Below are 14,030 nucleotides of genomic sequence, written 5' to 3' on the forward strand. Positions count from 1 at the left end.
TTTGGGGAAAAATGTGCGTCATGAGTTATTTCTGCTGATTATTAAGTTCATGTGGAAGTAATAGGCTTAACTACAGGATATTTGTGAAGCTGCACTGTTAAATGTCAATTGCCCAAGCTTACAAGACAAACACATTTTTTTGTAGCAGTGAAAGATTTCCATTGTTATATTAAAGTGCTAACCCTTTAACACTGCTGTTTTCCATCCCTGAATGCTTGGTGCCATTTATATGTCATCTGCTTGCCCATACTTTTAAATGAGTTAGTGGACTACAGATTGGTACATGTTGTGCCCATTTGCACAATGATAAATTTAATTGTGATCCAAGCCACGTCAAATCTGCACTCGTTCATTGGAGCATTGCTAAACGTGTCATGCCCACTTTCAAAAAAGGCATTAGACCACTTTCATGAGCAACTGTGTGTGTGGGGTTGGGGCGGGCGGTGGGGGTGGGAAGGACAACAACCTAGTTAGGCTCCCCCGTCAAATCTGCTTGGTGCTGAGCAGAGCAGGAGCCAAGCCTGCAGGGACAGACTGCATAGCCAGAATTCAAGCAAAAATATTGAATAACTAGCAGAAAACCCAATTCCTCGTGGGGAGGCGATGGCCTAGTGGTATTATTGCTAAGCTGTTAGTTCAGAAACACTGTTAATGTTCTGGGACCCAGGTTCGAAACCCACCACAGCAGATGATAGAATTTAAATACAATAAAAAAATGTCTGGAATTAAGAACCTACTGATGACCGTGAAACCATTGTTGATTGTTGGAAAAACCCATCTGGTTCACTAATGTATTTTAGGGAAGGAAATCTGCAGTCCTTACCTGGTCTGGCCTACATGTGACTCCAGAGCCAAAGCAATGTTGTTGACCCTCAACTGCCCTCCAAATGCAACTAGAAATGGGCAATAAATACTGGCCAGCAACACCCATGTCCCATGAATGAACAAAAAAGCCAACATTTTCAACAGAAAGGTGGGAAGGAGAAAATTAATTAATGAATTTAGCAAGAAAGTGATGATTGCACTGTTATCATGAAACTCAGGAGAGATAAGCAGATGCCCCAATGGCTGTTGTTGCACTGCCGTATAAAGTCACAATGATCCCCAACATGTTTTGTATGGAAGGATGATTTAAGAATTAAAAATTGGCATTGAAAGATTTGCAGTGCCTCCAGGAATCAGTTGTAGCCTGCTAAAATGACCAATCTGATGACACACACCTATTCATTTTTCTTTCTACACACTTTTACACTACATTTTTACACAAAGGTTATTCTTATCAATGCGCAAGGCAATAAATTCCAAACTGGAAAATCTTCACCAGTGTACACCCATTGTGCAACTTGATATATAATTAGATTGTACTCCAAGGTGCAACCAAAGTGCAAACAGCCATTGTTGAGGAATTTTCCAGGCACTCCAGTGCAGCCTAGCCCAGTAACAGAAACGTCACCCCATTCCATTCCCACTGATCTTCACACCCCCCTGTCAAAGTCCTGTCTCCCCTCATTGGTGCATTTGAGTTGTCCATCAATTTTATTGGCCTATTTTCTTGTTCATTGCAATGTCTGGGAGAGGAACCTTCCATTGCTAGAACATCCCTATTAAAAAGCATTTAGACAGTCACATGGGTAAGGTGGGCAATTGCGACTAGCTTAGTGGTTACAAAGAAAGGTGGCTTGGACAAGTTGGGCTGAAGAGCCTATTTTCATGCTGTAAACTTCTATAACCCTATCCAGGGCGATATAATTGAGAACCTGTTTCATATGTGTCTTCCATTTCTTTGATGTCTCTCATTGTACCTCTTTTCTTATGCCAATATCCCTCCTGCCGTTTAATTTCTCCTCATTTGCACAAGGGCTTTTTATTTCTCTTCTTGTCTGTGAATTTTGTTACTTACAGGTTTAAAGACACATAGGGCAAAGACGGGTATATGGAGTTAGACTACAGATCAGCCATGATCCCATTGAATGGCAGACACAGGATTAAGGGCAAAAATCCTGTACCTATGCTTCCCTACATATATGTGTGTTCATTGCCTTATGCTGTCTTGGCCCTACACTCTGGAATTCTGACCCTTAGCTTCTCCACCTTCCTATCTTTCTCCACTTTTAAGATGCTCCTAAACGCCTTGTTCTTTAATCTGGCTTATGGTCACATTTGCTGTTTTCTCCTTCTTTCGTTTTGTGTGAAAAATGATCAAAAAATTGATATTGCTCTTCATAGAATCCCTACAGTGCTGAATAGGCCATTTGGCCCAATGAGCCTGCACCAAGGCATCCTCCCACACCCTAAACCTGTAACCCCACACATTCCTCATGGCTAATCCCTCTAACCTACACATCTAAGGGACAATTTAGCATGACCAATCCACCTATCCTGCACATCTTTGAGCTGTGGGAGGAAACAGGAGCAGCTGAAGGAAACCCACACAGACACAGGGAGAAAGTACAAACTCCACACAGCTAGTGACCCAAGGCCGGAATCAAACCCGGATCCCTGATGCTGTGAGGCAGCAGTGCTAACCACTGTGCCACCGTGGGATGTCTTATGATATTAAGTACATCATACAAAAGTAAGTGTTGTTGTGTTTGTGGTGTGTGTCATCCTTCATGTGTCCATTCCTATTTAAATGCTATCCATCTTCCAATTTTGACACAAGAAAGTCTGCACCCAAAGCAATGTTGCCCAGCATGGTGAGTATTCCCAGTATTTCTGTTTGACTACCAAGCATTTGTCGTTTTTTTTATCTGTCACATTTCTTTAAGCTCTCTGAGAAGCTGATGAAAATCAAGGGAAGAGAACATGAGGAAGATAAGCGATTAAGTTGTGTTAATAGACAGTTATAACAGAGACATACCTTGTTTTGTTAAGGTCAATTTTACAAGGATCCAGTTCAATGTATTTCTTTTCATCAAAAATGCGGTTAATGACTTGTTTCAGCACCTCGTGTAAATATGGCATTCCAACCAGCTGTAAGAAATGAGGACTGTTATCCAAATCAGTGCATCAATGTACCCTCCATACCAACCCGTGACCCTCCAAACACCACCCCCCATAGTCCATCATACCGTCCGTGCCAATCAATGACACTTTACCCATCCCTATGGCCATTTGGAGCCCTGACACCAACTTAGTGCCAACATATAACAACTCATGTGCACTCTCCCCACCCTCCACCCCTTGATCTTGCCAACTCACCCAGTATCCACCATTGGCAGACCTCAGGTCCCATGCTGAGATGAAACAAAATAAAGTTCTAACTGTTTAGTGGTGACTTGACTATTTAAAAAGCACCCTCATTCTTAAAATCCGTTCTCTGCATTTACATTCCTTCAGATATTCAATCTTTAAAAACCAAACTCTTCATTCAAGTGCTTAGTCCTTTATCCAAGCAATGTTTTGTATTAACAACCCCATATAATTGATTATAATCTATTAACTGTTAACTGACTAGCACCCCACCGTGATAATGAGGGGCTGTGGAATCAGTGATGCAACATAAATCCTATGACAGCCCTTAAGCTTGTATCAACAGAGTAAAATAGCAAGCACTGATATTGTTTTAAAAAGTTTAAAGTTAAAGTTTATTTATTAGAGTAAAGTAAACAAGTAGGTATAATTAACTCTGCAATGATGTTGCTGTGAAAATTATCTCGATTCTGGTACCTGTTCAGATACACTAAGGGAGAATTTAGCATTGGCCAATGCACCTAACCAGCATGCCTTTTGGACTGTGAGAAGAAATTGAAGCACCAGGAAGAAACACACGCAGACACAAGGAGAACATGCAGACTCTGCACAGGTAGCGACCCAAACCAGGAATCAAACCCAAGTCCCTAGCGCTGTTGGGCACTAGTGCTAACCACTATGCCACCATGCCGCCCTCAAACTCATCAAGTCTCCTTAGACAGCAAATGCATGACCATCTGCATCTATAAGGGCAAGGGCACAGAAATATGGGAGAACCAACACTGCCTGGAAGTTCCCCTCCAAATAACACATCATGCTGACTTGGAAGTATCTCATCATTCCTTCACTGTCACTGGATCAAAATCCTGGAATTCCCTCCCTAACATCACAGTTATATCACATGGACTACAGCTCATCACCAACTTCTCAAGGGAAATTAGGGATGGGCAATAACGCTAACCTAGTCAGTGATGCCCACATCCCATGAATTAATTTTTAAAAGATTGCAGACTGTTTTTTTTATATTTGAAGGTCAGATTTAACAATTCCACTAAATTTATACACTGTTTATCACATTCATGTTTACATTAAACAATCCCCAGGGGCACTTGACCTTTTGTAAAGAGCACTTGACCTCTGTCATAAGGGCACCTTACCTCACCCAAAGGTATCAGTGGGTCTATCCAAAATGGTGCCCTACCTCTCCAAACACCCCCGGCCGCTTCAGATCTTCTGGAAATTGGAAAGCCCACAAATCACGTTTTGGACATCCCACTAGTGGAAATCAAATTTGTTTGAAGGCAGCTTTTACATATCTGCCACCAATGTGCAAACTACAAGCTGCCCCCCTCACCCCCTGATGAAAATGGTGGGTGCCGGGTTCAAGAGCGGGATTTCCAGGGTCGGAGTTCCAGTGCCTTTTTGGCCAAGCTGGAGACCCTCTCTGTCTTCACTAAAATTCAGGCCTGTGTCATTATCAATGCAATTGTTTTCTTCCCAATCCCAACCATGATTCCAGCCAATTTATCTTATCCTCTACAAAATAAGAGTCACACTTTTTGACGCAAATTCCCTTTGTGGAATTGGATGACCCAAGAACCTATCAACAATCTTTACTATTTAGAGAATTAAGCATAATTGCCTAATCATAGAATCCCTACAATACAGAAGGAGGCCATTCAGCCTATCGAGCTTGCACCATCAACAATCCCACCCAGGCCCTAGCTCCATGTATTTACCCTGCTAGTCCCCCAACACTAATTAACCTAACCTTCACATCTTTGGACTTTGGGAGGAAATCAGAGCACCTGGAGGAAACCCATATAGACACGGAGAGAATATACAAACTCCAGACAATGATCTGAGGCCAGAATTGAACCTGGGTCCCTGGCACTGTGTGGCGGCATAGTGGCACTGTGCCACTATGCCACCCCAACATTAACATACTCATTTCATAATGTCAGCTATGATTATCAGATTACAATGACCAACATATTTATTTACAATTGGGATAATGGTATGAGGCTTAGCACATTTACCCAATATATTAGCCAAACAAAATAATCTAATGGAATGTACAATAGTGGGCTAATGACCCTTCATAAGAAATATCTTAAATGTAGAAACGTAGAAAGTTCCTCTCTCTTAATTCATCTTCCTGTGCCAGTCTCAGTATCAACATCTTTTCTCATATCTTAATCCACAAAATAAAGTTTAAAAGTAAAAATGTATTTATTGTTTATTAGTCAAAAGTAAGGCTTACATTAACACTGCAATGAAGTTACTATGAAATTCCTCTAGTAAAATAAAGGCTCAGTTGGAAGTTTCCTGGCAGAATCAGTTGCCAGAACGTTGGCAACTGTTTACAGTGTTCGATCTTTAAGCTATTTTGAACTCCCATTTCAGAAATCCTCATGACTGCCTTTTCTAGTTAAAATAGAGAAATGACTCATGTTTTTAATGAAGATATGCCGTGGTTTTGACAGCATCTCTTAAATCAATGAACAATTGACCTGCTAAAATTAATTTAAACACATTATCCAACATCTACTTTTAATTATATCTATTTATTTATATCAATGCAAGTCATTGTTCCTTGCTATCTTCTCAGATTTCTCCGTTCTTTGTGGATTAATGGGGATGTGTTGGAAGGATTAGTAAACTGCTTAATAACCTGTCTTTCTGTCACCAAGGCTTGGAGTCAATCGAATCTGGACCTTCTGGCTGAGAGGTAGGAACATTACATACTGATCCACAAGACCTCCTGTTATTACTATTACTATTATTTTTATTTTATCACATTTTTCACAAGGAAAAACATCTCAAAACATTTCTCAGAGGTATAAATAGAAATCATTCATGGACTGAAACCAGAAGTGAATGTTTACTTCAGTCTGTATAGTTCCACTTCATCGAAATATTAACAGGCAAAATGGTGGATGTACCATTAGCCTTTTCTGGTTGCTGTAGAGTGTGTTATGTATACAAATTAATTGTTCCAGCACAGAAGAGGCCTTTTGGCCCATCATGCCTGCACCAGCCCTCCGAATGTGCAATTCACCCTAGCCTCATTTGCCATCCTTCTTACCGTAACCTTGTACATTCTTCATTTTCAACTAATAGTCTGATTCCATTTTGAATGTCTCGACTAAACCTGCCTCAAACACACTCACTGGAATTCTACCGCCTCGCCCGCTGTGTAATCGGAGCAGGCAAGGGGCGGACAATAGACCTCGGGTGGGGATTTCCAGTCTTGTTGAGCGAGGCTGTAAATTCCCACCCATTATCAGGCAGTGCAATCCAGGCCTTAACCACCCATTGCATAAAAAAAATTGCCTCGGGTCATTTTGCTTCTTGTACCAATTACTTTAAGTCAGTGCCCTCTCAGTTTCAACCATTTCATGAGTTGGAACAGTATCACCTTATTTGCTGTGCCCAGATATCTCTCATGATTTTGAATAGCTCTATCAAATCTTCTCCCAGTCTTCTCTTCTCCATGGAAATTCCTCATCCTTCAAACCCATTTTTGTGAATCTTTTCTGCCAATGCCTTCACAACTTTCCTAAAGTGTGATGTCCAGAACTGGATGCAATAGCCATGCTGAGGGTGAACAAGTTCAATATGGCCTCCTGGCTCTTGTACTCTGAAGTCACTATTAATAAGGCCTAGTCAACTGCTTTTTTAACTACTTTCTCAACTTCTCCTGCCACCTTTAGTGACCTATGCACATATACACCCAGGTCCCTTCGCTCCTGCGTTCCCTCATTTGAAATTGTCTGTCCATGTTCTTCCTACAAAAATGAATCACTTCACATTTCTCTGCATTAAACATCATGTGCCATCTGTTCGTCCATCCATTCCACCAAATCGTCTTTGTCCCGTTGAAGTTCTACACTGTCCTCCTCCTCGCCATTCACAATGCTTCCAAGTTTCTCATCATCTGCACGCTAAGGTCTACATCATTATTTTCTTTATTCAGTCAGGGAATGAGAGCTGGGCCAGCATTTATTGCCTGTCCCTAAATGCCCTCCATTTCAGAGGGCATTTCAGAATCCACCACATTGCTGTGGCTCTGGAGTCACATGTAGGCCAGATTGGTAAGGATGGCAGATTTCCTTCCCTAAATTACATTAGTGAACCACATGAGTTTTTACAACAATTGGCAATGGTTTCATGGTCATCAGTAGATTTTTAATTCCAGATTTTGTTTTACTGAATTCAAATTTCACCTTCTGCCATGGTGGGATTCAAACTCAGGTCTCCAGACCATTACTCTCTGGGCTTATACTCCAGTGACAATACCATGAGGCCACCGCCTCCCTGATTTTCCTGATATACAACAGGAAACGCAACAATCCTAACGCCAATCCCTGGGGCACACCATTACAAGCCTTCCTCCAGCCCAAAAAAACCACTACTAATGAAGCCATGAACAATCAGTATTAAAATCAATGACTCAATCTAGTCAGTAATGTGCTTCATCCTCACCATTCCCAAGATGAAAATGACATACTGGACAAATATGAAATATTGTTTTATACCAAATGATTTCTTCACCACACAATCATCCCTCAGGACAAGAATTAGAGCAGCCTATATTGCTTGCTGCCAGTATATTATCACCATGTTCTGATCCAGGGAAATCTCCAGATTTGCTCAAGATATCGAGAATACTGGAAATTGTTTTTGCAGTAACTCTACAGTGTTTCTTTTTTATCCACACATGGGGAACATAATGACCTGAAATTATCAGAGATGTGTGAAATCTTATTCTTCATTTACACCTCTGAAAGCTTTTGCATTGGAAATCGTTTCAACATATTCTGTACCATAGAATCCAGACAGTGTAGAAGGAGGCCATTCGGCCCATCAAGTCTGCACCAACACTCCAAAAGTGCATCCTATGCACCCTCCAGCCCTTTTCTGTAAGCTCTGCAAATTTTTCCTTGGCCAATCCACCTAACCTGCACATCTTTGGAGCGTGGGAGGAAACCAGAACACCCGAAGGAAACCCACGCAAACACAGGGAAAGTATTCAAACTCCACACAGTCAACCAAACATAAGGCTGGAGTTCCTGGCGCTGTGAGGCAGCAGTGCTAACCACGGTGCCACCATACAGCCCATCTCTGTGGTTTGTGAGAAGTGCTCACACTTGGTGAATATTAAGGTGCTGTCCACCTGGGAATTGTCACAGGCAGGATGGAAACATTAACAGACCCGCAAAAGGTCTGTCGACTTTGATGCAGGGTTTCCAGTCCCGCAGTGGGGTCCATTACAACCCTTTGTAGGACTTAGATTAACAGACTCCATTACACTACAGGCACAAATGACCAAATGACCTTTTACTGCATTCTCGGACTCTGCGTTCCATTTATCCAATTACCTTCTTCTTTATGAATAGATATATTAAATTTATTAATCACTAACTTCTTTTATCAAATCTATACTGAACGTCCTTAATTAACCCGTGCCTTTCTATATATTTGCTGAATTGATCCTGAATGAGTTGCCTAGAGTTAGTGTTTAACAATTGATCAATTTGTGTTGCAACAGGCCTGTCCTCCATGCCCGCCATCTTAACAAATCTCAGGTGGATGACATCAGGCCCAGGTGACTTATCCACCTCTCATTCCCGCTGCCTTGGAAAAACAGCCAGCATAATTAAAGATCCCAGGAACCACAGACATTCTCTCTTCCACATTCTTCCGTCGGGAAAAAGGTAAAAGAGTTTGAGGTCACGTATCAACCAACTCAAGAACAGCTTCTTCCCTGCTACCAACAGATCTTTGAATGGACCTACCTCGCACCAAGTTGATCTTTCTCTTCACCCTAGCTATGAGTGTAACACTACATTCTGCACTCTCTCCTTTCCTTCTCTATGAACGGTATGCTCTGTCTGTATAGTGCACAAAAAACAATAACTTTCTACTGTATACTAATACATGTGACAATAATAAATCAAATCAAATCATTCTGCAGTCCGCAGAGAAGTAAAGATTGTACTGCCACATATTTCATATTTCCCCAAGTCAATAGTGACTGTTCCTAACTAAAGTTTAGGCTTTCACCTCTCTTTCTGCAAGCTTCCATTTAAGCAAGAAATCAGGGAATTTGTTATTCCATTTCGACACCATTCCCGAAAACTAGTTACCTTTGTTCTGTTATTTTTTCTGAATTTATTGCCAACCTAAAACTGAGGGGAAATGAATTCCCTCCAATGTTGGATTAGTCAGTAATTCAATCTGACATTAAAAGAAGAAAGAACACATCATTCATTCCTGCTGAAAATGATTGAGTTTGAACTTGGGATGTGAAGTTAACCTCCAGGATCCCTAATGATACACCGATTTTCTTTCTTCAAAAAAAAACTAGCAGTTTTGCAGGCAGGAGCAATCTCAGAAAGTTAATGAAAAGTACAGTTTGCCAAATGTCTGGCATCCGATAATTTGACCATTCATTGTTTCACTCAATGCCGCAGTACGTAGTTCAAAGTGTCAAGGTGGAAGTATTAAAAAGAGAATTATTGGCAAAAGTAGAAACCACTTACCTTCATAAACTGTTCCATGGCCTTCGAAGCCAAGGAATTGGATCTGAAAAGTGTGTTTGGATCAGCTGAATAAAATAGAAAAAAAAGAATGATTGACTAATGCTTGGTAAAACTAAATACTGAACTTTTCACTGGCACAGCAGGCTTCCTGTTTATTTCTTCTGAAAATAAATGAATATTTCTTATTCTTACTGACCTGTTGACCACAGTGAATGGAAATAGATCTAATTATTGAGCAGTATAAATTAGTACATCAAATTTCAAATGATTGATTTGGGAATAAAAAGCTGCTCAGCATTTTATCACCTATATATCCTTTTGAGTGCATCTAATTAATAATTAGCTATGAATTATGCCAAACACCTCCGCAATAATAATTTCATGAACTTTTGAGTCAAACATGTTGTTAGTGCTGCCAATTTGATTAAACACTTATTTCCATCGTAGGAAACGATGACATTTAAGTTCATAGCAAAGGAGAGAATTAAATGTGTATGACTACAGCTTTGGATAATCCTGGCAAGAGACATTCTAACAGCCTCAGCTTTGTTTCGAGTGATTATGAGCGAGCACAAACCCACTCTGAATTTGGCGCACGTCAGCCTGGGATGAGCAGGCGATGAATGGGGCAATCCGGCATCAATTTTAGTTCCTGTTATGAGCTGTAGGAGTCCCATCCTGGAGTTTGCACCTGAACCCCATTAGACTTGGCCTGTCAAACGTCATCTGATTGTTATCAGCTGCTTGGAGGTTTCCAGTGGTAAACCTACCTGGCAGGGGAGAAGCAATGATCAAGTGGGTGACAAGGCTAGCCCATTGCTCCTGGTGGTGGTTTTCCCAAGCTAAGGTAGGATCAATGACCAGGGTGGCCGATAAGGTTAAAATGAGGCGTCGCCTGAAACAAATTTTCAAAGCCATCTCGACCATTTGCCTAAGGTAAAGTGTCAGATCAAGTCCAGTCTGGGGTGCAAGGCCTCATCTTATTTTATTTATTAGTGTCACAAGTAAGCTTACATTAACACTGCAAATTAAGTTACTGTGAAAATCCCCTGGTCACCATACTCTGGTGCCTGTTCAGAGTGACACAATGGCACAGTGGTTAGCACTGCTGCCTCACAGCACCAGGGTCCTGGATTTGATTCCCGGCTTGGGTCACTGTCTATGCAGAGTCTGCATGTTCTCTCCCTGTCTGTGTGGGTTTCCTCCGGGTGCTCCGGTTCCCCCCCAACAGTTCAAAAGACATGCTGGTTAGGTGTATTGGCCATGCTAAATTCTCCCTCAGCGTACCCAAACAGGGTGTTGGAGTGTGGCGACGAGGGGATTTTCACAGTAACTTCATTGCAGTGTTAATATAAGCCTTCTTGTGACACTAATAAATAAACTTTAAACACTGAGGGAGAATGGCCAGTGCATCTAACCAGCATGTCTTGGACTGTGGGAGGAAATCAGAACACCCAGAGGAAACCTACGCAGACCTACTATGGGGTGAACGTGGAGACTACGTACAAACAGTGACCCAATTCTGGAATCGAGCCTGGGTCTTTGGCTTTGAGAGGCAGCAATGCTAACCATTGTGCTAGCATGGCACCACATGTCAGCTTGGATCTTGTTTGTCTCTCTCACGGGGACCATGAATTGGATTCAATTTGAAATTGGTTTCTTGGATGGAATAAAAATTTTTTTAAAAGATGGCTGGCCAATGGCAGAGGATTGCAAATTGGTGATCTGGAGTATTAGAGGGAGGTTTTTGCAAGGGTCTTTAGGAGAGCAAGTGTGTGGGCAACCTGGAGGAGCGGACTTTCTTCAACGACAATCTCTTTCCCTTGTTGGCATTGAGGGAGAGATTATTGTTGCCGCACCAGTTCACCAAATTCTCTATCTCATTCCTGTATTCTGTCTCGTCATTGTTTCAGACTCACAACAGTGGTGTCATCAGCAAACTTGAAAATTAAGTTGGGGGGGAATTTGGCCATACAAATATAGGTGTATAAGAAATATACTAGGGGGCTGAGAAATCAGCCTTGCGGGGCACCAGTGTTGAGGATGATTGTGGAGGAGGTGCTGTTGCCTATTCTTACTGATTGTGGTCTGTGAATTAGGAAGTTCAGGATCCAGTCGCAGAGGGAAGAACCGAGGCCCAAGTCACGGAGTTTCAAGATGCGTTTCACAGGAATAATGGTGTTGAAGGGTGAGCTGTATTCAACAAATAGGAGTCTGATATAGGTGTCTTTGTTATCTAGGTGTTCCAGGGTTGAGTGCAGGGCCAGGGAGATGGCGTCTGCTGTGGACCTGTTGCGCCAGTAGGTAAACAGTAATGGATCCAGACCGTCCGGGAGGCTGGAATTGATTCGTGCCATGACTAACCTTTCGATGGTTGATTCCAGAGTTGAGAGGGTTGCTATATGAGGAGAGGCTGAGTAGACTGAGACTATACTCATTTGAATTCAGAAGAATGAGGGGGAAGTCTTATAGAAACATATAAAATTATGAAGGGAATAGATAAGATAGAAGCAGGGAGTTGTTTCCACCGGCTGGTGAAACCAGTAGTAAGGGGCATAGCCTCAAAATACAGGGGAGAAGATTTAGGAGTTGAGGAGAAACTTCTTCACTCAAAGGGTTGTGAATCTGTGGAATCCCCTGCCTAGTGAAACAGTTGAGACTACCTCATTGAATGTTTTTAGGGCAAGGATATATAAATTTTTGAACAGTAAATGAATTAAGGGTTACAGTGAATGAGTGGGTAAGTGGAGCTTAGTCAATGAAAAGATCAGCTATAATCTTATTGAAAGGTGGTGCAGGCTCAAGGGGCCAAATGGCCTATTCCTGCTACTGGTTCTTATGTAACCTGCTTGTTGGGTGGCAGCAGCCAGTGACCCCTTAAAGATGTTCTAGTTTGAAGCGGGGCGCTTGATGAACCTGACTCCTGCAACTGTGGTGTATGTTGTGGTGGGGGGGGGGAGCTTGTTGTTCAACCAGGCACTCAGCCCAGCTTAGACACAAATCGAGCACCTAAAGCCTGATTCAGGAAGGTGCCCTGGATTCTCCAGAGTGGTCTTATTCAATGTGGCTTGTGGCACATTTCCAGCAGAAGATGATTGTGTGCATACCTCCCGCTATATCTCACCCCTAAAACAGGTGCAGCACATTCAAATTTACAAGCCATTGATTCTGTGTTTAAGCACACACTGTAAATGGCAAAACAAGAGTACTTGTCCTCATTCTTAATGTCTTTAAGTGGAGGATAACTTTGAAACAAGTGCTGAGGCGGTGTTAATACACTTTAGGTTTTCTTATTATAGAGCTGTTGTGATGCAAGTTATTTCATATTATGATCATTTTTGCTGCGGTTTGGCAGACTGTTAAAAGTGTGTTGATAAGTGGTGCACAGGAGGGATCTCCGCTATCATGAACAATGCAGAGTGCCACTTTGCCTGTGTTTATAAAGGACAGATAGATAGATCAGCAGGAGAAAGCCACAAACTCATGCGGCTATGTAGCTTACAGCAGATTTAATTCTATACTCGCACCACCTGCATCACAAAAGTACAAAACAAGCCACAGCCACAAAGCACTTCAGAACCAATAAATTATTCTCAAAGCGCAATATTTTTATATGCAGGCAAATGTGGCAGGAAAGCTGCTTCTAGCAAAGTCCCGGGGACTGTAAGGACATGAAAGAGCAATTAGATAAAAGCAAATTACTGACGACCTGGAATCTGAATCCAAAAGAGAAAATGCTGGAAACTTTCAGCAGGTCTGGCAGGAGAGAAAAGAGCTAACGTTTCGAGTCCAGATGACCCTGTGTCAAAGTTGGACATGGTCCATCCTGGGCGGGGGTGCAAAGGGTTGACCTCGGGCAGGAACTTCCAGCCTTTGGATGAGCACAGCTGGAAAATCCCGCCGGGGTCTTTCAAAGACAAAGACAATCACCAGGCCTCAATGAAAGCTTGTTTTGTTAATACCACACGTGGGAAACAGATGTTGAATCATAACCAAGATGGCAATTCATCATCAAAAATGGTGTAGAGAACTTCCAATCAACAGGGGTAGTAACTGTCAGAGAGTGGCAAGAGAGACAGAAAGAGAGGCAGCTGCTCCAGCCAACTCTCACTGCCAACTCTACAGGCTGACAACTGATGTCCTCACTATGGGAGAGATTGCAAGGCAAACTTAGGATTTGTAAACCATCTGCAAAGCCAGTCAGTGTTAACATCTCACTTAAAACCAGGCATGCGCAAAGAAGAATCCTCCTTTGAAGTTTATTTATTAGCGTCGCAAGTAGGCTTACAT

General features: G+C 42.0%; 1 protein-coding gene across 3 annotated transcripts in view; it reads right to left on the reverse strand.

The window, feature by feature from the left end:
- Nucleotides 1-14,030, reverse strand: part of rasal1a (RAS protein activator like 1a (GAP1 like)) — a 278,029-nt gene that overhangs the window by 70,209 nt on the left and 193,790 nt on the right. For all 3 annotated transcript variants that reach the window (XR_013889047.1, XM_080208234.1, XM_080208233.1), the window contains exons 12-13: nt 9,741-9,805; nt 2,861-2,973 (exon numbers count right to left, since the gene is read on the reverse strand). Coding sequence is in view for 2 of the 3 variants with exons in the window: in XM_080208234.1 (XP_080064360.1) it covers nt 2,861-2,973; nt 9,741-9,805 (178 nt within the window). In the remaining variant the exon portion in view is untranslated. The remainder of the gene's footprint in view (nt 1-2,860; nt 2,974-9,740; nt 9,806-14,030) is intronic.

Source organism: Carcharhinus amblyrhynchos, chromosome 20, assembly GCF_965287045.1.
Source record: "Carcharhinus amblyrhynchos chromosome 20, sCarAmb.v2.hapA, whole genome shotgun sequence".
In the NCBI taxonomy this organism is placed as follows: Eukaryota; Metazoa; Chordata; class Chondrichthyes; order Carcharhiniformes; family Carcharhinidae; genus Carcharhinus; species Carcharhinus amblyrhynchos.